At 42.8% G+C, this 25,726-nt stretch overlaps 1 protein-coding gene across 6 annotated transcripts in view; it reads left to right on the forward strand.

Moving 5' to 3' along the window:
* Window positions 1–24,894, forward strand: part of adgrb2 (adhesion G protein-coupled receptor B2) — a 264,465-nt gene extending 239,571 nt beyond the window's left edge. For 4 of the 6 annotated variants that reach the window (XM_026156028.1, XM_026156033.1, XM_026156032.1 and 1 more), the window contains 6 exons: window positions 622–794; window positions 1,053–1,769; window positions 4,079–4,114; window positions 6,418–6,531; window positions 18,171–18,224; window positions 21,820–24,894. In XM_026156028.1, the coding sequence (XP_026011813.1) occupies window positions 622–794; window positions 1,053–1,769; window positions 4,079–4,114; window positions 6,418–6,531; window positions 18,171–18,224; window positions 21,820–21,996 (1,271 nt within the window). In that variant the 3' untranslated portion in view covers window positions 21,997–24,894. Of the gene's footprint in view, window positions 1–621; window positions 795–1,052; window positions 1,770–4,078; window positions 4,115–6,417; window positions 6,532–9,036; window positions 9,119–15,540; window positions 15,605–18,170; window positions 18,225–21,819 lie in introns of those variants that run through there. The other 2 variants (XM_026156031.1, XM_026156030.1) reach the window with 2 other exon arrangements.
* The last annotated feature ends 832 nt before the right edge of the window (window positions 24,895–25,726 follow it).

Here is a 25,726-nt window from a genome sequence, read left to right on the forward strand (position 1 = left end):
ATGAAAACTAATTCACAGCCACTGCAAGCAGGTTTTGTGTTGTGCTATTAACAGTATTGTGAAACACACGCATACGTTAATGCTCAAAACACTTCCTCTAGTGCATATAGATGTACGTCAGTATGTGAAAGCAGGCAAGAGAAAAGCACTGGGTTTTACATAGCATTTTTCACCAAGGACATTACTCTGAGATTTAAGGTCACAGTGTGAGAAACAAAAAGTCAGTCACTGTATACCAAGCACAACATGAGAAAATCACATTTTTCTTAAAGATGCATTGTATCTTGAGGCTGTTTTATAGCTGCAAGTATATTTCAGTATCAGTTTAATTTAATTTATGCTGTCTGTCTCTGCGTTGCACACCTCTTGTCAGTTGTGTTCTCTTTGGAATTAAATATATTTATTCTCTTCCGTTCAATATCTATTCCTCAACCCAATTGCCCCCCCCCCCCCCCCCCCCCCGCCCACCTTCTCTATTCACACCCGCCTGTAAACTTTTCACCTTCACTATATTTCTCCTTTCACCAACTATCCAAATTCCTTCTCGCGTATCTCTTGCCTATCTTCCATTCTCTTTGCTGTCTCTTTCCAAATCCTTATGCCTCCCTCGTCTCACTGCAGTCATTTTCAAAGAGGTGAACACCTGTAACCCAGCCACTATCACTGGGACCCTTTCCCGCATCTCCCTGGATGATGAGGACGATCCTAAGCTGGCAGCCCATCAGGAGGGCGGAGTAGGGGTCAACTTCAGCACTCTCCCAGGGAACATCCCCCCTCCTAACCTTATTGTACAGGTACACAATTAAAGTTTCTAAACTTCCAAACAGATTAGCTCATTCATTTTTCAACTTCCTGCTGGACATTATATTAACATTAAATTTTGAACACAATTTTGAAGTTGAACACGACAAAAAGAGATGGAATGTGTCTCATCGTATGAAGTTAAGCGGGATTGCTAAAGAAATAAAAAAGAATATAGTTTATCGAAAAAAATTCTGCTTGCAAAAAAACAATTTTATTGGGGTTTTTTGTTTGTTTGTTTTATCTGCAAGGTTCCACCTCTGGGAGGCCTCAATGAGCTGAGTGAGACCCCCCTAAAGAAGGAAGTGAATGTGGACCAGCAGAGACAACAGGGACAGCAACGCGGCAGCGCTCCGATCTACCTGTGCACCGAGAGTGGCCTGGGCTGGGCTCGACCTCCGGCTTCATCCAACACCTCCCAGGACGGAAGTGCTGGAAGCGGAGGGGGTGGGGGAGACGGAGGAGAGGGGGGTGGTGGAGGAGAGGGGGACTACATGGTCTTACCTCGCAGGACAGTCACTTTCAAACCTGCAACACCCTCCTCCCAAGGAGGAGGCCTGGGACTGGGGGGTGAGGACAAGCCTCTCAACATTGCAGTGGAGGATCCTCCCTTCCCGCCACCTCCCTCTCCTCTGACCCTTCACCCGGCAGAGAGTGAGGCCTATCCGGCAGATTTTGTGCCATCCAGTGTGGGTGACATGAACATCACCATGAACCTCAACCGCTCCTTTGGGACGATCAAAACATTGCCCCATGGGCAGGGCCACTTGATGCCTCAGGGTGGTCTTGTGCACTCCCATGGAGGACATATGCATTCCCATGGGAATTCTTTGCAGCTAAAGCCGGGCCAGAGACCTTCAGTCAGACAGATTCTGACAGGGGGAACAACAGTGGAGAGAACCAGGACCCTGCCACGCAACCTGGGCAGCACCAATGCCAACACCAGCCTCTCAGCAGGATCCCTGGAGGTGGGTGATAGGTTGAGGACAAAGGGAATAAAGGCAACGCTGGTTGAGTTTTTTTCCACTGTCTCCCTGAATTTTACAGTGATAGCTATTCAGGTTGTGATAATGTAAGTAAAGTTATAAGTGGGTTGATAAAGAGGAGTGGAAGGATTCACAGTCATTAATGCCTGTGGAATCTTTTTTTTTTTTAAAAAGAAAAATTCAGATCCACTCATTGCATCGACCGTCCTCTCAAAACAAGTTCATTTACACCAGGAAAAGTAAGACATCTTGATCTATCTGACATTTCACTTAACTTTAGGAACAACTAGATGGTCTTCATTTCTAAACTAACTGTTATCATCAATCTATCAATACCAAACACGTGTAAAGAAGAAAAATGTCTATTCACATGCCTCATAGTTCCGTAAGTGCGGCCTTCAAACGTGTTAGTTCAAATTTCGTGAGTTTCTAATACATGCTGTCTATCTTCTAGAGTAACAGTACACTGTGATAATAACACAGTTGTGTGCCTAAGTATAAGTCTGCTATAACAGCTGCTATTTTCAGATGAGTAGTATTTATAGCTGCTCTTTGAGAGGATGACCATTGAAATAAGTTATTCTCATAATGACAGACAGCTTCATAGTTTAGTGTCTCTGTATGAGTGATTTTAATATGTGTGTGATACCCCCCTCCACTTCCTAATGGTACAGGGCTTTGCAGCAGATGGACCAAGACTGACAGGATCAGAGTAAAAAAAATTCCCTGGTGAATGTCTTTCAGCCCACCTTAATTTTTGCAAACACTCACTGACATACTTTACATAGTCACATGCACAAATACACACTTTAGATCTTCCCTTAATGGCATCTTGCTGACTGCTGAAGGTTGATTAAAGACATTGGATGCAACATTTTCACTCTAAAAGTAAAAATACTTCACTCGGGGCAAAGGACTTTAAGGACGAGTCATTAAGACTCATAAAAAATCACTGTCAGATGAGTAACGAGTCCACTCATGAATATGGAAAAAAGAAGAAGAAAAAAAACTGAAGAGAAACCGGATGTAATTTACTGCTACAATTTCACCCTGTTAGGATATGTTTGATTCGGAGATGGATGTCAGAGAGTGCCTCTGAGGATTAAATCCGTGTTTTACTTTCCAATTGCAACAGGAAGACGTGTCGTGGAAAGATTGTGAAAAAGTACTTAGGGTGTCAAATGTACTGTTGATTCAGAAGCTTGTATGTTTAAACTCCAAGTGATGTATATCAGAGTGTGAAAATGACTCACTAAGCATACTATCCAATAATCGTGCTATCGAAACCAGCAAGTTCAAACGAACAACACCGCAGCACCACCGTGCCATCTGAACAGCAAAGTGTAGAAGGACAGAATCCCATATGATTTTTGTATGAGTGAGTTAGCTATTGCTTTCTATGTGTTTCCATCAAAACATGCAATATACTGCACACGTATATGCATGTTGCATGCCTGCCATATTGCAAAGCTAATTCAATCATGGAATATCTCTGTTTAAGGTAAGGATTCCGCGATAATAAAAGAGGGAATGGTTGAATTCTCAAAGGCAATAGGACATCCCGGGAGAAACTTGCCTCTCTATCTGTTTGCATTTCTCTCCGTTTTAAAAACCTTGGCCGCCGTAGCATCAGATCAGCAACTCTGCCCTATCAAAGAATGAATACTGCTTTTAACTAACTGTAGAGAGCAGCTCCTCTCCCTGCCAAATGCAAATCTGGCAGACAGTGAGAGCCAGAGAGGAAGTCAGAGATGGAATGTAATTCAGTGCAATGTCGGGGCCAGATGAGTTGGAAATGTCTGCAGCTGTTAAATTGGCAGCTTGTGTGCCACTCACTATAGCTAAAGAAGCACTTAAGATGAGAGCGGTGGGGTCCAAACAAGATTAGAGGATGAAACACATCCCTCACATGTTTGTGGCAGCTTTTTTAATCTGGATGTCTTCAACAAATTCTCCAAAAATAGCAGAGAAGACGATTTACACCAAGGCTGTAGCGATTGTATTTGAGGGTATGTGAGCCAAGAAATTATATTTCATTGTAATTCTGGGTTATTCCACTCCACTAATCTCATTACGTTGAAATAGGCTGAACAATATGCCTTTTTTTCCCATGACATTTGTAAATAAATGTCTGTATCATGTTGGGCAGCCGGTGAATATTAGCCGTCCTTTTGTTACTGAACAATGGCACTGAAAGATCCACAAAGACACTGAGATCAAGAGAATTCTGTGGTGGTCGAGGGGTGGTCATTGATGCTTTCTTCTCTCCCCCTGCCCCCCTCCTCTTCCAGAGGAAAAGAGTACGGTACTCTGAACTGGACTTCGAGGTAAGATCTCGGACCTCATCCCCCCTGTCATCAGCCTGTCTCTGCTTTCTTGTGCTTCTGCCAGGACTTGAGTAACGCCTAGAGGAGTAAAAAAAAACAACGCATTGCTAAACCCCTTCCCTTGCTCCTGTGTCTCCCTTGCTCTCAGATCAGTGACCTGTTTCAGACTTATCTTAAATAGTATGCTGTTTCTCCAACATTGGCCAGTCAAGCTGTCCCTACCTACAGTCTGTCTTTATGAACAAGCGGATGTGTTATTTGAATCTGGAAACCAAACCTTCCAAACGACATGCACAGTTAAATCCAATGAGTTTGTCATGTCTTTTTTTGGGGTCCTGGTTGAAGAAACAGCAAAAGTAAAATGCTTCTTGTGTCTGGATAAAAACTAGTAATTCCGTCCTGGGTTGACACGTACCGTATGTGGCCGCAGTTGGTTTGCTGGTTATATCTGTTGGAACGAGATGGTTTGGCAGTGTCTGTGAGTATGTTTGTGTTAAAAATGACTCGAGTGTCCCGTGAATCGCCAGTCTCTATGCAATAAAATACAAGCCATCTCGTAACACTGCTGCCCTCCCTGTGAACTCCTTTGAGTATTGGCCAATGCAGAGACTGGACATTCACCTCCCGCCATGGACACATAACATTTAAACGTAAAGGGTATGAGTGAGGACAAGCTACTAACACTGATTACAGCTGATCATTTTACTTATCTGGCCTATTTATCTGGAGTCATCTGTGGCTTCTGCATGAACAAGGAAACTGGCTCTCCTTGGAAGCAACCCTTTTCACACCAACTGACTATTGATTTTTGAGAAAGAGACATAGAAGAACCTCTAAAACAGCAAAGTGTACACTTCTATGAGTTAATGAAAGGTAAATCCATTTTCAACCATGCTTTTTTTTCTCCATTGATAGAGTTGGCTCATCCCTTTAGACTGTCAAAAGCGAACTTCTTTTTTACGAATATACTGAATACTTAAACAAATTAGAAATCTAATTATGTGTTTCAGGAAAAGTAATACCTTATACTCTTAAGTTTATACTCTTTAGTATTTGACTTCAAGCTGGATATCTTGAAAGAAAGAGCATTCAATAAGAAAACATTGCGATCAATTTGGTATATCCCCTCTTTTATTTCGGACACTATAAAATGGTGGGACCAGTTGCTCCAACTGGTATTTACTAAGCCTGGTCTTTAGTGCTAAGTTGGCTCCAGTCTTTAGAATGGACTTGGAAAAGTCGTGTGAAGGCAGGGGCTACTGTCTAGCAGGTACCAACTGTAACTGTACCAGTATAATGCAGATTTTGAATAAACCCTGGTCCTAACTAAGCCTAAATGTATGTATAGTCATAGCAAGATGGTAGCTTATCTTACAGAATGACAAACTGGCCTAGCTGGACGAGCCTAGGTCCATTGAAGAACTTAGCTTAAAATTGCCCTTAAGCTCTGTTTGTGCAACCTTACTTCCAACCTTTTCTATAATGCACCGGTGTTGATTGTTCTTTATTTTGTATGTTACATTTGAGATTCTTGAAAACCTAAAACTGTAGTCAGTCAAGGAGACAGTAGCACCTTCTAACTGAGCAGAGATGAGAGTACCCACTCTGAAGTAATTGGAGCCAGTGCTAAGCGCCAACTGGCCAGTAAGTGTGCGGGTGTGAGTGCTGGCATCCTGCCCCTGTGTCACTTTCAACCTCACAAGCTGCTTTGACGATTAGCTACCGCCGAGCAGCTCCAGCACTGCCCATTAGCACGGAGAGACAGCAGTGGCACTGACAAATGCAGTTCGCTGTCAGAGAATTACAGATCCGGGTTTAACTCCCTTCGGGACAGCCACATTCGGAACACAGGGATGGCAGTTTTTTGACAAATATAATTTCAGTGAGGGTAAGAGTTAAATTCTAGCCCATCTGTTAGATTTTTAATGAGTTTGACAAAAAAGAAATCCTGATTTAACAGGATCACCAGTTAGCAAGAACCAGGCTGTGACAATGGCATTTTTGTCACTCATTTTCACCAGATATTCATGTAAAGGACTCGCTTCTGCAGCACTCACAGTTGCCAAATTCTTAAAGACAGAGGAAGTGGATAATGGATGAGCATGAGCCAGCAATCGATCGACAGTGTCTCGCTCTAACCCCCTTCTCATGGCTGGCATCACTGCAGTCCCTCAGCATTTTACCCATTTTCATTCCCCCTGCCTGTCCCTACACGGCTCTCCCTCCCTTCATTCTTTTTTTTTTTTTTTTGGTTTGTTTCTATTTGCTTCATTTCTGCTGTCCCTTCCTTTCTTCCCTTCCAGAAAGTGATGCACACTCGCAAAAGACATTCTGACCTGTACCATGAGCTCAACCACTCGTCCAAGTTCCACACCATAGACAGGTATAGCAGGGACCCAGCCATGTCCACATTCAAGGTAAGATCATTGCCCCGAGGCAGGATGGGAACCCACTGCACCCGTGCACCTCCACCTCCTATCCTATACAATACTTAAACCCCCAACGCCCCACACCCCCCATTCCGTGCCATTTCTGGGACGCAATAACTAGCTTCAAAGGAAGTGGTCAACAATGACTAAATATTATCAGCGCTGTGGTGGCGACATTGTATTTATTCGTAAATGCAGCTTTCAGCCAATTATAGGCATAAAAATTCCGAGCAAAGCTCCCACTCATTTACAAACATGAGGTAGATTTGAAAGCAGCTGTATTCATTATGGTTTCCTTTTTTCATGGCAAATTGCTGTCTTAGAAATGTGAAAACATTGTTTGCGCTAACAAGGAAATCTAAATGCAATGTGAATACTGTATACAGTGTTTTCATTGCTGCTTGATTAATTCATTGTTACACTTATTATCACAGTCCCGAAGAACTGAGCATTAACTGCCTTATAAATATTTCTTTAGAGGCACATTCTGTTCCATCTTTCATACTGTAAATTACTTTTGTACCTGATGTAATTGGCCTGAACCTCATTTATTTTCACTTGTGCTCGGTGCCTTATTAAGAGCCTATCAAATGAGTTGATCGCATGAGCTTTTAGCAGAGGGGTAATCAATCAGAGCGGATTAATGAAATCCGAATGCTGCAGTTTTAATACCTGTGAAACTGTTTGTCACTCCTTACCAAACTATCTCACCACAATTAATTACAGGAAAGGGAAAATAAAAGACAAAGAAACAACAACAGCATCTGTCCATACGCACAAATGGTTTCGTCTGTGCTTGTGTCGAACCGGCTAATGTGTCCGTTTAATTTTCTTTGTGCTGTATGGAAATGTTCTTTTAAGTGTGTGTCTATGTGTGTGTGTGCCTGCACAGGCCACGAGGTATGTGTCCATGGGGGGTGCCTGGGTGGGCACCTATGCACATGAGACAAAGACGCCTCCGTGAATCATTAATACATCATTAGCAGCAGACGAAAGAGTCCCCCGCTTGCTCCGCGCTGACCTTCAGAGGGCTACTTTCATTAAGATTTAAACACACGCGTACACGCCTGCATTCCACTCATCTGCTGCGCTTTAGTGCGTGGAGCCATGATGAGTTAGCCAACCTTGATAGGTGTACTTTCCCCTGGCATCGATGGTATGCTGGTTTCACATCTAATTTACACCGCCAGAGGAGGAACAGAGGCTAGTCTGACATCTCTCATATTCCCCATGCTGTGAAGACACACACACACAGAGGGAAACATGTTGCAGTTTCCCATTGCCAGAGCAGCGGCCTTTTACTTCACTCCTCATTTGCTCTGCGTCTTGATCAAGATTTTCAGAAGCGCTGGCTGACTCCACGTTCGCGCATGCCAAGCAACTACTTTATGGAGGAGAAGAAAAATGGCAGGCGCTCGCAAAAGAGCAAGCCATATATTAGAAGTCTGCGGCTCTTAACAACAGTTGCGCCGTAGCATGCTAATGTGCTTCAGAGCGAGCTCAGGTGTGCTTTGAGATTATGCCCGGAACGTTAAAAGAAGCGAGAGAGCAGCCACGAGTAATAGATGGCCCGTGTTTAAAATAATTAAGTCAAATCGGCGCGCGTATTTCCTCCTGGTTAATGACGTCACGCGAGTTATAATGTGAAAGGACAGCACCGGTACAGCTCAATCCTCCAATTCCATTATGTTAAAAGTAAGTAGGCCGTTCACTTAACTGCGAATAATTACACGGATAATGCTATCAGCGTCAGGTCTTTGACAGGCCCCAGCTTGAATTCGGCTCTGCTATTGTCAACATCTCACTTTGAGAGTCACCCCCAGACACGGACATGCTGACTATACAGTAATTATGGAGATGAGAGGGGTTTGTGCTAGTCTGTGCGAGCGGATGTGCACGTTCATACACTCACGTGTCAGAGAGCCTACGTGTGTGGCAGCATGCCTCTCTGTGTGTGGATGTGGCCATAACTTGTTTCTGTGTGTGTGTGTGTCCACTTGTTCCTTCTTGTTTGTGTGTTTATCCGTTTTATGTTTTGAGATCACTGTGATGCACTGCCTGTGTTTGGAGCACATAAACTGTGTTTAGGAGACAATTACTGCATGAGTAATGATATAATCGTTTCATAATTACTTTAATAACCTCCCTTCTACAGCGTGTGACAGAGTGACAGTGATTTTCACATATCCTACATGAGTGATTTAATTGCAAACAAAATGGCATTTCGCGAGGGTATCTCCTCACGGGTGGACACCCAAAGTACCGTGGAAGTTGAAATTCACCTTTAACTTCATATGGCCAATTGACTTTGTCACTTAAGGACAGGCTCTATTGAGTGTCTCACCTTTTTAATGATGAAGGAGGTCGGCCAGTTCATCGCAACCCCTCGGTCCAGTTGCCTACATAATGTTATCATAAAACAGTGCTTTAAACAGAACCCTAAATACCCCTGTTGCCCTTCTAACTACCATGGCTGGTGTTCGCCCACAACAGGTCCCCCCTCCCCCTCCACCGAGGCACAACACTGAGCCATCTCTAGTTCGCAGAGCATCCCTGGTTTACAAAGAAAGTCAAAGTAAGACGTGCTAAAACAACATAAACCTTGTGGTGTAAAGCCCCTCTAATGCTGCTAAAGTAGGCAATGTACCTACATGCTACAGTTTGTACCTCATAGTTTGCCACCTTTTGTCCTGAAGCTGTGTTTTCATACAGTCATTTGTGCATTTCACATTGAAGCGTCTGCTGGTTGAATTCCTCCCCCCAGAATAATTGCTCAATTGCAGTTTATCAGCTGTGACTGGGTTAGTCAGGCTTTGGATTTCTTTACATGTTGATAAGTAGTGCGAATGGATGACCTTCCATTTGTCCGCTGTATTACAGAAGATAGCTTGGTATATACTGTATCTGAGCATTGCCTAAAACAATAAAAAGAAACACTGAACAAGCTGTCCTTGAAGGCGTAAGAGTTCAGGTTTATGAACCAGGTTTATGAACCTGAACTCTGTTGGAGTATGTCATAGTAATAAAGCGTTGCACCTGCAGAAGCATTAAAAATAAAATGTAACAAATTACACATTCATTATTATCATGGTGAGAATAGTAGGAATACCTGTATTACAATGATGCTAAAGATTTTACACACCCAGCCTTTTTCTGGGACATGTAGCTTGTAGGTTTTCATAAAGTGCACATTCAGTGCCCATAAATATTCTCCTTTTAAAACCTGAAATGTTCCAACCCAAGACAGGAGTTTAAAAGAGCTAACGAAGTTGGCAAGTTAATTATCTAGTTTAATTTAGATAGTAAATGTGAAGGTTACTTGACTAGTTTAAACAGCTAATTACAAATTAATCTTAAAAACTTGACAGCTGAGAGCAGGAATGAAATGCATACTTTTGTGCAAATCTTTTGTACCACTTTTTGAGAAAATACAAGAATGTTAACAGCAGATCTGTTAGCATTAAAGGAGGAATTAAACTTAGCAACCATGGTACTAGCTGCAGGTCTGCAAGAATTTATCATGTGTAATTACAGTAAAACAAACGGTGTCAAACTATACTACCTGTAGCTGCTCATTTTCCACCTGTCGGTGCTTCCTCATTGTGAAGTATCTGTATTTGATGAACCTTAATATTATGCTGAACCCCCCTTCCCAGTGGTATGGTGTGGTGTAACAGTTCTGTGCATCGTCGCGTACACCCTCATGCCTCAGCGTTCAGATAATGAATGCTAATTCCTCCTCCTTCATTAAGCCCTTTGCAGTTTCATATTGAAAATCTGGAGCGACTTTATCTGGACGGATGTCCAGGACTTGTATAGTGGTGTGATACAGGACTGGATGTTCATGAGTGAACTTTTTTTCTTAATATCCTGATTTTGTAATGTTTTTATGTTGTGAAAAAAAGGTGCGTCCATTGTGTCCATTTTCAGTGCCTGAGTTAAATCTTACGATCTAAACACCATAACCACATAATAAACCAGTCTGTAAAGACAACAGCCCATCCAAAATGATTTATAACCACCTCATAAACCATGATATTATGTTCATAAACTCATGCACTAAAAAGGACTAAATGCTATGCACTTTTATGTGTGCTGATGAAACACTGAAAAATATTGCAAAAGGGGTCAGAAGAGACCTGATTCATTTTGCTCTCTTCAGGTAGGAGCTCTGTGTTGGCTGTGTTGGGGAGATGAGTGGATATCAGAAACACAAAGAGACACGGACACATTTCTTTTTTGCTTTCACATCTTATCCAATTTTCCATGTAAGTGCAGTGGGCTTACAGTGGTCTTAGGCATTACATGTACCCTCACAGATAGAATCAACACACTTCAAACTCCTGATTTTGCTTTTCTTGTCTCTCCTTTTTCTTCCAATCTCATACAGCCATATTCTTGTTAAATCTGTGCTACCTGGTATCTGGTAATCCTTATATTTACCAGATGTCTGTCCAGAGGCTGAATAAGCATTCTACTTAATAGACTGAAAAGGATAGGAAATATGTGACTGGAAAGAAGTAGGAGCCAGACAGACAACTGCAAGAGTCCCCATTAACCTCCATGCTGAAGATCACCTTGTCTATCCGTTCTGAAGCTAGCAGACATACTCCCGCAGTCTGAAAATAAATTTAAATTTGGCTCTGTGTTGCATATACTATTGAAAAACTCATCAGAAACACTCCTAATGTCTTTTTCAGCCTAACACAAGCATATGCACTATATTGCCAAAAGTATTCACTCAACCATCCAAATTATTGAATATAAGTGTTCCAATCACTTCCATGGCCACAGTGTAAAGTCAAGCACCTAAGCATACAGGCTGCTTCTACAAGCATTTGTGAAAAAATTGGTTACTCTAAGGCAAGGGTCTCGAACTCCAGGCCTTGAGGGCCGGTGTCCTGCAGGTTTTAGATCTCACCCTGGGTAAACACACCTGAATCAAATGATTAGTTCATTACCAGGCCTTCTGTAGAACTTCAAGACATGTTGAGGAGGTAACTTAGCCATTTAAATCTGCTGTGTTGGATCAAGGACACATCTAACACCTGCAGGACACCGGCCATCAAGGCCTGGAGTTCGAGACCCCTGCTCTAAGGAAATGGAAATGATTAGCAACTCATCTAAGAAGTGGTAGGCCAGGTTAAATCACAGAGCCAGGTGAGTGGATGCAGAGTCAGAGAGCTTCATGGAATAGGTTTCCATGGCCAAGCAGCTGCATCCAAGCCTTGCATCAACAAGCGCAGTCCAAAGCATCAGAAAGCACATAGGATGGCACCACAGGACTCTAGAGCAGTGAAAAAATATTCTATGGAGTTGCGAATCATGCTCTATCTGATAATCCAATGGACAGGTCTGGGTTTGGTGGATGTCAGGAGAACGGTACTGTTAGGTTTGTAGCTTGAACCTATTCGCTGGAACGTTAAGACAATATAATTACACTGCAAGCAAGACGCAAGTAGGCAAACTTCTTCATGTTACTCGTGCACGGGAGAGAACCGGACAACCGCTTGACTCCAGTTGGTCTCGTCCGTTCTCCCGTATCACTGTCCTTTTATTGAGGTTACATGAATATGCATAAGTTCATTAACATATGACGTCTACATACACAAAGAGTACCTTGCCTGTGTGTGTGTGTGTGTGTGTGTGTGTGTGTGTGTGTGTGTGTGTGTGGACTGCTGATCAAAGGGTCAAACATCCTTGGTCAGGAAGAGGGTAGCCTCCCCCTCACCCTAGATGGTTCATCCTAGATAACACGGTGAGGAAGTCCTGTAGTTCATCTAAACAAAGAGCACTTAGACTAGAACAGACGCAACTACGTTAATCCTACCATAAAACAATAAGACACGGTATGACCTCTCATGCTCCCAAAGTGCTGTCTAATACACACAAAGTTTGCAGACTATCAAGGATCAAAACCTCTACCAATCTACAACTAATTACAAAACTCTAAGCATATATAAGTAAATATTTCTAAGCATAAATGACAATCAACAATACAAATCTAACAGGTACTTGTCTGACTGCTCTGTGCCAAGTGTAAAGTTTGGTGGAAGGGGTGTTTGGTATGGTGTGGGGTTGTTTTTCAGGAGTTGGGCTTCAGTCCCAGTGAAAAGGAACTCTTAAAGGTTCAGCATACCAAGACATTTTGGACAATCTCGTGCTCCCAACTTTGTGGGAACAGTTTGGGAATAGCCTCTTTGTGTTCCAAAATGACTGCATACGAGAGCACAAAGGTCTATAAAGACATGGATAAGCGAGTTTGTAGAAGAACTTGACTGGCCCTCAGAGAGTCGTGACCTAAACCCGATAGAAAACCTTTGGGATTAATTAGAGTGGAGACTGGAGGCCAGGACTTCTCTCTAACATTTGTGTCAAAAATTCCCAGAAAAAATGCCTAAACCTTGAAGAAAGCCTTCCTAGAATAGTTGAAGCTATTCTGAGTTGATATCATATTAAACCCAATGGATTAAGAATTGTATGCCACTCAAATTTGTATGTATATAAAGGCCGACGAGTGAATACTAAGGGCAGTATATTGTATTCCTCTTACTTCTTTGATGCGTTGTTTAATGCAGACACATAGCAACTGCGAACGGGGTTTGAGAGTTGTACAAGTTAGTCTTAAATTGTTAGCTGTTATTTTGCTTTGTTGACCCAAGAACAGCAGTTACTGACCAGGAATCAAGTGGTTATTCTGTACAGTTACAAAGTCATCTGCCCACATATGAGAATGATATCTGCAGTGATAACACTTGTGTTACACTCTGCTGAAGTGGACAGAAAGTGGGCCTTCACATTAATGCTAATGATGAAAACAAATTCAAATCCTACTCTGTTTTAAGTACAGTAGATGCTCTGACTGGGGCCATATGGCTAGCAGATGGATGGAGTGTAGTTTCATTGTGCATTCCACAAACGAGGCAGGATACAAATGGAGTCAGTGGGGTTACTAAAAGACAGAGAGCGTGTAACACAGTATGTATTAGCATTAGTGTCTACACTAATGTTTAGATTTAGAACAGCTTCTTGGCCTCTGTCACTGTGGAGTTAGCCTGTCATTTTCTATCCATTCCACAGAGTTCAGAAGGTCATAACACAAATTTGCATGCAGTGCCCAATGATGCAGTGTTGTGCCTCGCTGTGTGTGGGATGGACGGTGGGTGTGTGAGTGTGAGAAAGAGCGCTTCCACTGCATAATGACTTGGCTGATGTATTTTTTAGCTCTCAGATGGGTTATATTTCCATCCCATCGTCTGCTGTGTTCTTGATTAAATGAAGCGTGGATTGGCTTCCCTCTCCTGATAGACAGCGAGGACTTACGCAGAACGCAGCGGGAAGGAAAAAGGAGAAGCGAGGGACAGAGACAGAGAGAAAACAAGCCTTGCTTTGTTTTTTATTTTATTTTCTTTTTTTACTGATGCTAGATCAGAGCAGGAACGGCAAATTTTCGATTATGAAAGCATGTAGCAATTCAGCCTGAAATGGCTGTAGGGATGTGTGAGAATTACACGATGAAATCCTTGTCTGTTAGGCTACATATGGAAGCATATTGGTGCATAGTCTGTCTAGGAGGATACTCCATTAGCCTTCTCCATTAAAGTGAGGTGAGACTTGGGTGCTGTCTTAGTGATATTTATTGATATTCCAGCAAGGTTTTGAGGCCACTGTAGGGAAATTTAGCCAGGGTAATGTGCAAGCTCCGGGAATGTTTCACGTAAAATGAAGATGTATAATTTTAAATGACAAAGAAGCCAATTTTTGTTGACTCAGTTAGGGCAATTTGCCTGCACTTGCAAACCCCGTAGGTCTCGATAGTCAATTTGCCGGCATTAAGCTAAGGAGTTTCAATTTCACATTCCAGCAATAAAGCAAGTCCTCCCCTCTTCTTCCTCTTCATATCTCATTCTCCCCTCTATTCGTCCTCGCAGCTTGACATTTTCCCTCTCGCTGTCGCCCTCATTTTCCCATTCCTCCCTCTAAACTCAGCCCTGGGTGTCACGTTTGAGGCATTAATTGAATAATTAATTCCTCTCATTAGCTTGTTTTTAATTATTTCCTTGCCTCCTCCTCCCCTTCTCCATGCCGAGTATAAATTCATCAGCTGTTTTCATCCTTCCACACAAATTGCCCATGAAAACTGAACACTTGGCGAAGTATAGCGTTAGCACACTGGCTCTATCAGTGGCTCCTAATGAGGGGACGGGTAGTCCAGGCGGAACAAGCCTTACACTGGCTTCGTGCACCAACAGGCACAATACTAATTTAGCTCATTTAGTGTCCTTGGGCCAATTAAAGGGAGGTGAAAAGGTCCAAATCACATGCTGGAACTGTTTTCTCTATAGAAGCAGTGGCCTTGGATTGCAGAGGCCCAGACAGCAGCAGCAAACCAAGCCTGTGTGTCTGATTGCTCGTTTGTTTGCAATGTGTTACACTAATGGAATTTATTTACCCTACATTCTCCAAATTTGGCTCCTTTGAAGGGCCTTATTACTTGTGACACAGATTCTTTCCCAGCTAAGGGGGTAAACGGTGCTAAGGACTGCTATGCATGGACAATTTTTGCCCCCTCCCAACCCTAACACCTAATATATTATGCCAGTGGTGAATAGGCAATCTAGATTCAGTCATTACCTTGATGATATAATGAAATAAACACACAGAAATGTTGAAACAGGCAAGGTCCGGTTCAGTGACCCTGAAGCCCACTGATAGATGCAAATGACCGTTGTATTCTGGCATCCACTCAATCTGCTCCTGCATTGTTTGATGTTACTTTCATTTTGTTCTTGTTTAACTGTGATTTCAGTTCTCTTCATGTCCAGTCACAGTTTGAGTTTATTTATGTATTCACACATGTCAAGAACCTAATTCTCAGTGTCTTTTCTTTGCCTTACTACAACATTTTATTGATTTCTCTTTTTTTTTTTTCTTCCTGTTTTATGTCCTTTGTTTGCTGACTGGGCTTTGTGTTGCATGCTTGTTGTCATGTCCCAGTTTGAATGTAGCCAGACAGTCAGCAGAACCATGGGCATCCAAGTCAACAAAGGTAAAGTTAACCCACTTACCCACAACCCACCTGTCATCTCCCAGAGACAGCCTGCCACATTGCTCACCCACACTCAGACACGATTTCCAATTCCACAGTCCAAATGAGGGGAGTTCTGAGTGGCAGAGAGTGGGCCTCATCCACCAACATTGTAGCAGAGGCTTCTAGAGATGGCCTTAGATGTTTGTGCTGTAGCGTTGTTTGAGTGCGTACCCTCCCACTGACTCCCTACGTGTTCTCTTCACTTTGCTTTGTTGTGCTTGCAGCTTGTAGCGTTTTCTACCTCATAGCTTGCCTGAAACTTTTAAGTGCAGGGCAAAATTTTCTGCTTTCTGGCTCCAACCTCTTTACCCAGCGTTAGAAGGTGTATTTGGGGTATTGCAGTGCTAGTAGCAACATGAGTTCAATTTTCCCCTGCTGTATCTGCAAAAATATAATGGAAAGTACATTTCAGGACCCCCATGATTCCTCATTAAACAGCAGTGGAGCGCTGCAGGTGAGTTGCTTTTGTGTGCTAAATTGCGAAGGTATGTAAACCTGTATTGTTTGGTACAGTTGTGAGCACTGATTGTGCATAAACTCGGCTTTTAAAGGGTAGTTGTTTAATCGCAAATTGCCATTTTGATTGATGAAAGGCAGAAATATGAAGGTACTCATTATCATGACTGAAGCATGTAAGAAAAATGAGCCATAAATTCAGCCTTCAGAAATGGTCCATTAAGTTTAACCTATTGCCTAAACCCTAATATGCTTGGCTTTTCTAGTGGCTTTTGACGCATATAAATAAGGTATATCAAAGTCTTCTTGTGCACTTTGGACCACTTTCAGCATGATTGCTGTTTTTAGGGCACTCCCCGGAAGTCTCGTTATGACCAGTTGCCCTTGTGTCTCTGTAATGTTGGCTTCATGTCAAAGGTAGTTCAGTTTTCAGTTTCTCCCACTGAAAACGCTGCAACAGAATCCACTTTGCGCTATTTCCGTACCTGGATGATTGAGCGTGCATCAAGACATGAAAGCTGCACGGTTGGTGCTGGAGAACCAGCTGTTATAACCAGTGATCATCCTCCATAAGAATTGTGGGTGGTTTAAAATAGGATTTGTTTGCTCTATGCGCAGATATGGAGATCCATGGTGCGATCACAGTCTGTCACATCCAGGAAATAAGGGGCCGTAACAGCATCACAGTTCAATATGATTATAATGGGACTTCCTGGGAGTGATCTGAAAACAGCTAGAAAAAGTGTGGACATGCCCAAGACAAGATTTTGCTCACAGCTTATATTGACATGATCGAAGAAAGAAACAGTAAATCTGACTCCTGAACAGTGGTTTTTTGACATTAAAGGGGAAGACTCTTTAATCTAACAAAGCAGCACCATTTTTGCATCTTTTTATCTAGTCACACACATCAAGACACACTTCCAAACACCCACACAAACTCTGCGAAGCTCTCCCTGAAAGAAAGCTGTGCAATTCACTATTTTATAGAGAAAGAAAAGAATAAGTACGAACATAGAATTGGGTGTTTTGCAAACTTTTTGCAGAAACTTAAAACTATGTAGGATAAAAAAGAAAAGCTTGAGTCAATATGTTCGATATTAACTGCTGCTGGGAATCAATCTGGGGCCGTTCCTGAGGCGGGCTGGGAGTTAGAGTCCAAATAATGAGTCCCCACCTCAAGCTCACCGTGGCATAAACACATAGTTGTATGAAGCTGCTGATCTGTCAGCACAATAACCAAGAGAACTCCAATGCCAGACGCCTTTGGACTAAAAAAAAAAGAAGGATAACATTGCAACGTTACAGCCGGGGAAACACGGTTTATGTATTTGAGCCAAAGGCAGAACCTTCAGAGTCAGCAGCGTCCACTTTATAGCCCAGCTTGAACTTTTTTTATGTGCTATGTTAACACCTACAGTGTAAAATCAATAATGCAGATAGCGAAGATAGCATTTCCTTGCACTAATAACCAGATTAGTTATCTTCTTTCAACATCATTCCAAAAACATGAGCTTCAAAGCCCTCCAGCACTGTGCAGGAGGGCTTCAAGAATGAGATTATACTCATACTCGCATCCCTTATATAGTAGTCGTAGTTACTGTTAGTTACTGTCAGCTGTGTAGCATGTAGAGTCTTTTCTTTCACTCTGTCCTCGCATTCACAGTTCACCTCTAAGCACTGACGGATCAGGATATTGAAAATATAGGCTGTTCCAACACATTTCAACTGTAACCATGCTGACATTGATCACTGTCTGCACTGTTTCTGTCCATGTGTGCATGATGTGTGTGTGTGAGTGTGTTATATATATATTTTTTTTTATTTTTTTTTTCGTGAGAGCTGGTGAGAGAGATGGAGACAGGGAGAAACGAGGGGTAAGGTGTAAGCTCAAAGCAACAACTGCCTGCTCACCTGATGAAGGTGTGGGAACAATGCTGTTGTTTCAGGGCAGAGTTGTCAGTGACTGTGATCCTCACCCCCCACCTCCCCCTCACCCCACTCCCTCCTCCTCTGTCCTCCTCTCTCTCTCTCCCTCTCACCCTGTCCTTGTCTTCTCCCTCCCATTTCATCACCACAGAGGGAAAAGCGATGGAGCATTTCGTCTGCCGGCGGTGAAAAGAACTCATCGAGTGTAAGTAGAGGGGGTTTCTGGCAAAGAGAGAGGGATGAGATGGGGCTCGAGGGCAAGGAGGGAACGGAGTCAGGCAGAGATGGTGAACGGGAAGGGGTAGACACGCAGTAGCAGCACAATCGCGTTAACCTAGTCTCCCAGGGATAAAGTTGGGCTTAACTGCAGCTTTACCCACAGTCCTGCATTACAAAATGTTCCTTCGCCAGCATTTAGCATGCAAATTGGCTCCTAGATTATGCCTTTTGTATTCATTTTACCAACTGTCAAGCTGTGACGCAGGGAGAATGATAATCAGGCAGATATTGCCCCCTAGCGCCTAAGCAACGATCAACACACACTGCGAGGGGGCGGGGGGGGGGGAGTGCTGTGCAACTGCAGATCAATGAGTCGTGTGTGTGTGGAGACAGACAGGGACTGAGGGTGTGAATAACTCAAAATGAGTTATATGTGAGTACTTCAGAGGAGTTTCTGAAATAAAGCAAAGGTAAGATTGTGGAAAACAAAACAAAAAAGTGAAAGCTGCAAGAGAGCTACTGGGAGGTGGTGATGAAGAACAGAAACGGTAGAGCTCTCTCTCTTCTTAATTATATGTCCAGACGGGCATCTACTCTCAAGATGACCAGTGAAAATACTTTAAATATTCATCTTCTGAATGATTATTTTAGAAGATGAATTTCCAGCTCAGTAAGAACAAAGCAGCTGGATTCATTGTGTCTGGAAAGCATCACAAGTGGTCCACCTTGTTCTTTTGTCTTTGTATGTTTTTGCTCCACCAAGAGTCATTTGTTCCAGCGATCCCTGGTGTCTTTCCCCGTTTGTGTCTGTGAAATCACTGTGTGAGATTGCTGGGAGATAACGAGTCCAATTTGAATAATGGCCCTTATCTGATGAATAATGCCACCTCCTCTAATTCCATTTTTTGGCTAATCCCCCGACATGTATTTTACATGCATGGCGGGCTCATCTGCAGGCCGCACGCTTCCATCACAGACCCCGTGCTGAAAAGCTTTCATGCTTTTTGTGAGTTTATTTCTGGTTTAGAGAGTTAGGAGACAGAAGATGTGTGCCATTTGCAGAAATGGCACACATCAGAGGTAGCAGAGGTAGCATTTTTGATAGGTAACGACTGAAATCTTGTCCACGTTCCTTAATCTTCACTTGAGAGTAAATGTCTCTGTCTTCTGTTGATGGTAATATGCAACAATCAGTGCAAGAATCTTTACAGTGAGACTTGAAATGGACAAAATATATATATATATATATATAGGGTTTTTTTTTTATCTGTGCAACTTACCCATACCCAAAACTTGGAAATCAAGGTTCATATGGAAATGCTAATTTAGTGCACTGTTACAACCCTGTAAGTGCAGTGCTAAGAAATTTGTTTGTTGATTTGTTGAATGTTGCGGTGTATCCGTCTCCAAAACTCCCTGCAGGCTAAAAATGTTCCCATTGAATTGTTTTTACAGGATTTTTTTGAAACATTTTCCCGATTTTCGTATTCCTATTATTCGTATTTCTTTGATTTAATTATGCTCACCAGACACTTTATTAGGTACACCTTGCACATACTGTGTTGCCGACTGGACTGCCTTAATTCTTCATAGCATAGATTCAACAAGGTGCTGGAAACATTCCTCAGAGATTTTGGTCCATGTTGACATGATAGCATCACACAGTTGCTGCAGATCTGCTCTGTCAGGCACACACCAATGATGTGAATCTATTGTTCAACCACATCCCAAAGATGCTCTAATTGATTGAGATCTGCTGACTGTGGAGGCCAGTGACTACAATGAACTCACTGTCATGTTGAAGAAGCCAGTTTGAGATGATCTGAGCTTTGTGACCTGGTGCGTTATCCTGCTGGATGCAGCCATCAGAAGATGAGTACACTGTGTTCATAAAGGGACTGACACGGTCAGCAACTATACTCAAATATACTGTGATGTTTCAGTGATGCAAAATATCCCCTCCAATATTACACCACAATCAGTGAGATGATACAGGGCAGTATGGATTCATGCTGTTTACACCAAATTCTGACCCGACCGTCCAAATATCAGAAGCAGAAATTGACAAAGAAACAATTCAGACTTGGCAATGATTTTCCTATCTTCTGTTGTCCAATTTTAGTGATTACATGCAAATTGTAGCCTCAGTTTCCTGATGTTAGCTAACAGGAGTGAGCTTCTGCTGCTGTATCCCCGTCTGTATCAAGGTGCACAACATAATGTGCATTCAGCAAGGCTCTTTTGCACATTTGTAACGGGCAGTTATGAGAGTTACTGTTGCCTTCCTATCAACTCAAAGGATCCTCACCATTCTCCTGTGTCCTCTGGTATCAACAAGGCATTTTTGCTCCTGGATATTTTCTCTTTTTTGGAATGTTTTCTGTAAATCCAGAGTATTTTTTTGCAGAAAAATCTTAATAGCATTTAGGCATGCAGACATGGTCTCGGATTGCTGAATAGCTGCCATGTGATTGTGTGGTTTGATATTTGTGTTCATGAGCAGTTGAACAGGTGTACTTGACAAAGTGGCTGGTGAGTGTATCTAACATTGTACTGGCAAACTCATCATATATCCCTGTTGCTGTATTTTTTACTTTGAAATCTGAATGAAGACTAGATGAAGGCAGGGGGAGAAGCTGTTGAAGGTCAGTGATGTAATATCAGAGCCAGATTTATGAGCTCAGATCTCAGTCCCACAATCATAAATCCAAATTCAGACATTGGATGTACAGATAAGCCAATATGCTATAATTGGCAGCGAGAGAAAAACAGAGCATCACAGACCCAGAAGCAGAAGGCATGAGCTTGTTAGTTTAGGAAAAAAAGTACGAAAAATGTAAATCCTGTCACCAGGAAGCCCCAGAAGCTGTTATCGTGTTGATATACACATATATCAAAAAAAAAAAAGAGAAAAAAATGAAACAAGCAGTGAGATTACATCCATCAGTGATTGGTACTGGCCAAGAGTAATCGCTACAAGTCCAACTTGGCAAGGAACGAGAGCGGTTACAAGATCACACGGACGGTAAACAACTCAACAGTTCAGTCTAATTATCGAAATCATTTTATTTGCCGGTAAAACCAAACGTCAGCGCTCCCCTGTGCTGGTGGCGATCATTTATTTTACATGACGACTGTGTTACCCACAGATACAGCGGGTACACAGGCTGAAAAATATTGCACTTCTGATATCTCGTGAAACGCGGTTATTGCTCTGGTCGTTAAATGAAACCGAACTTCCTAGGGTGGTGCGTGTGCTCTGCTAAAACATCTCTCTCGTGAAATTACATTTACACTTCAGTTTTTGCACAAATTACACTCGGTAGACCTTTTTATGAGTGATAAGCATGTTGCTTATCACTCATTGGTCATCAACCTCCTTTTCCTCTTTTTTCCTCTTTTCTTTATTTACACTAAACTAAGCAGATGAGTGCTAGTTGTAGCCTGTAATTAGGAAAAGATATGGGGATAATATTATCTTGTAAAATGTAATTCTCCATCAGACGGCATGAAAGCGTTTTCAGAATTTTCCTAACATGGTCGTCCTCCTGCCCCCTCTCTTTGTCCTTCTTCTCTATTAGGACAAGTCAACCCCAGAGGACCAAAGCTCCTGGGACAGCTTCAAGACCATGACCCCCGAGCTGTCCATCGTGCCCGGGGAGCAGAAGGACCGGATGGAACTGCACAATAAAAACTGGGACTCGTCCTCGGCTAACACCCCCGACTCATCCGAGGGAGACTTCCAGACTGAAGTGTGAAGGCACGCAGACGTGTGAAGACACCCACTGAAACAGACACGCTCTCTCGTGCCGAGGTGCAGATGCACACAGAGACACCGGACTACTGAAAAGCTATACATAGGTACACGAGTTCTCTGCAAGGATCACACACACTCTCTACTACTCCCCGCCTCCCCATCTCCTGCGATGTGCTCTGTCGGATCCCATAGTGTATGTTTACTGCTGCAGCGGACAGACATGGAAAGAAGACTGTTCTACTCTATATTTTCGCAAAGACTATTGAAAAGAAAGAACAGGGGCTTGACATGTCTGTGACTGATTAAAAAAGAGAAGATTTTTAAATGAACTTTAAAAGAAAAAAGAAAAAAAAACTATGAGAAACTTATTTCCGAGAAATTGTCTTGATTTTATTCTGGAGAAGATAAAAAAAGATAACCTCTTTCAATTGTTTCATGACTTTGAGGTGGGGGTGGGAGATATTTGTTTTATAGCAAGGGGAAAAGATCTCACTGAGGTTTCTCACACTTGGGTAGCCTCCCCTCCTCCTCCTCCCTTCCAAGGCACCCTGTTCTCAATTTGCTTTCCCCCTTGAGAATCAAATTGGTCAGTCTTTATCTATTCCTTTTTTCTTTTCTTTTTTTCTTATTTGAACGGACAGGGAATGTGGGGGCGGGTGGGGGTGGAGGGTGGGGACAGAGCCTCTCGATGATATGTGCCATCCTCTCTTCTGTTTTTCAGGTTTCATTTCAACACTTTTATTCACCCGTTCCTATCGCACTCTTTGTGTTAACATCACATTCCTTCACTCGGTATGTTTTTTTATGGTTTGGTTCCCCAAAATAAAAAACAAATGTCCTCCCCTACAGGAAAAATAACACGACTGAAACAAATAACTACCAACCGAGTTGTGTTCTATGGTCCCATTGATGAAAAAAGAATCGATTCATTTGGAGAATTTGGTTGGGTTTGTGCTTGTGATGCTTTTTCATTCTTATTATATATCTATTTGTTTTATTTCCTGTAAACAGTTACACAGCACATAAATGTGAGCTTGCTTTCTGACATAATGTGCACCACGTGAGATCCCCCGCCCACTGCCCCCAATAGAGGGAACAAAAAAGGATGCGACTCATGCAGATTCATGCATCTCCTTCTTTTCCCCTCTGCTGCTTAAAGAAAAGAGTAGTATAAGACTTAAATATCTGACTCCATTTCAACCATCACCAGTCGTAGTAAAGCCAGAAAAGAAGAATATCTCAGGCACTTCTGCCTACAAGGAATGCTTTTGAGATCCTGAGAAATGTGCTGCTTTAGAGTGAAGAATTGATCAGTTTCCCCCAGTCAAAAAACCTCTGTTAGCTTCAAATGACCTGAGGAGGATTTTGAATCCAGTAATGAGACATCACACGATCCGAGGACTTCATCACGAGCTCTACAAACATGCCTTTCTTTGCTTACAGCGCCGCTCCTCTGTTGCTCACTCTGCCCACTCAGTGTCGTGCTCCTAGAAGGCATGAAGTCTAGCAGCAGAGCAGAGATATGTAATTCCCCGCTTGCAGAAAGACGGGGAGGGAATCACAGGTTATAAGGCTACAAGGTGTCAGACTGAAGAGGAGCCGATGGTGATGTTTTCTGCTTGACATTCTACCTCCGTACTTCAGCGGTTACAAAAGGACGACCAGTTTTCTGCTGCTGCTACATTAGCACATCAGTCCTCCACACACCAGCAGAGAGAAAGTGTCAGAGAGTGCAGGATGAATTCAAATGATAGCTCCATAACTTTTCTGTCTATGTTCAAAGCAGCTGCCATTAATCTAACAGTGTGGATAGAAAAAAAAATAGAGACAGCTTATGGGTGAAGAAACGAAGAAAAATGGTAGCCGAGGAGGAAAGTTCTAAATATACACAGCAAAAAAGAAAAAAAGCCAGAGGCAGGCAGAGATGCCGAGGAAGGGGAGCGCTCAAAAACAGTAATTATCCGGGGATGGCGATTTGTCCTGACATTTTCCAATGCAGCCCTCAAACCATCTGTTTAAAGATCCCTAATGTGGTAGTAGAGCAGCACAGCGCAGATGGTGAGACAAGAGCGCGGCCCTCCTAACCTTTCAAGTTAATCAGCCGATAAGCAAACCTACAGCTCGCCCTCTCTCAGAGGAGCGAGATAGGTTTGATCCCAAGTTGCCGAGCTAAGGTCACATTCACCTGACCTTCTGTGAGGAGGCTCTGCTTTTCCAGATCTACTGCACAGTGTGTCCAACAGAACAAAGCGACTGTCTGCCAGGCCCCCATGTGAGTCCACCAATCATTTGTAGACCCCCCCCCCCCTTCCCATCAGAAACCCACAACAATAGTCAGGTTTGATTTTCACACAATGTGACGTTTTGATACAGCCCCCCTCCCCGATTTGTTTATTGCGGCGTGAACAGCTTCAGGCGCGGTGATGAATGGCTTTTAAGTTTTCTTCTCGGAGTAAACGGTAAGTGAGACGCTGCCTGTCTGATTGAGATATTCATCTTGGGTCTTAACATTTCGAATCTTCAACGTTTTCCTCTTCTGCGATGCATATTTAACCACGAGAAGATGCCGGTCAGAATGCCATCTCAATTTTTCTTCCTGTCAGTCTTACAAGAATCAACCCACACAAACAAGTACAAAGCTAAGGAGAGAAAATTTGCAACTCAACTCCATGTTCAAGCCAACTTAACCCCCCCCCCCCCCCACCCCATGTTCACCTTCGCCCTCCACCCTGATGCTTCAGTGTTAACCCGACTGCTACAACCATCCAACATTCCTGGTTTATTACTGAAAACTCATCCCTTTCTCCATTTTTGTTCTTTTTATACATAAGATTGTACAAAGTAGTCCTCTAATGTTTTCATAGTGTCTTTTTTATATGAAAATAAATTTTCAAATCGATCCCGGTGTGTTGTGTGTGGGTGTGAGCTGCATCAAGGGCATTTGCGGAGGAATACAAGTAGCCTCTGTCTTGATTTGGAGTGTACAATCCCGTGTTTGGGGTTTTGTTTTTTTCACAATACCACTTTGGGTGTTTGGGCATGACAAACTTTGTTAGCCAGCAGCACTGAAGCTTAACTGTGACCAATCAGAGGCCCCGCTGGTCTGTCTGAAAATTTAACAAGAACATTTCTGCTGGTTTGAAGTCTGGTTAAACTGGAATAACTGGGGTGGGGGTGGGGGTAATACTTATGCTAATCGCATCCTCTTCCAAGGAAGAACCCCCCACATCCACACCCGCCCAAAAAACAAATGCGGTTTTATTATGTAACATAGTGAAAAAAAGGACACAGTGGATGGGCTTTAACAATCCACTCAGCGATGCTGGACTAAAGGATCAAGAGGGGGAGAGGGGATGACATAGTGCGCATGCCCCGGTCACTCTGCATTTGCCCTCTGAGGGGCTTGTGGGTAATTAAGTCTGGATGAGTCTGCCCATAGAGGAGCCATCAGTCACCCCGGAGAAAGGCCACCAAGTGAAACTTTCTCAAGGGAGAGAGAGGTCAGATGAGGAAGAAAAGCTAGCCCCAAGGATGAAATGCATGGTGACAGAGTAAAAGCACGGAAGGAGTTTTCACATTACCTCTGGCAGAAGAGTCACAGTGATAAGAGGGACTTCTTGGTTATTTCTCCCAAAGGTTTGTGGGTAATTAAGTTGCAGTGCTTGGTGTGTCACTGGTGACCTAAGGAGAGACTCTGTTGACAAATAACAGTGAAAAAACTTTAAGCGGGG

Source organism: Astatotilapia calliptera, chromosome 22 (genome assembly GCF_900246225.1).
Source record: "Astatotilapia calliptera chromosome 22, fAstCal1.2, whole genome shotgun sequence".
NCBI lineage: Eukaryota > Metazoa > Chordata > Actinopteri > Cichliformes > Cichlidae > Astatotilapia > Astatotilapia calliptera.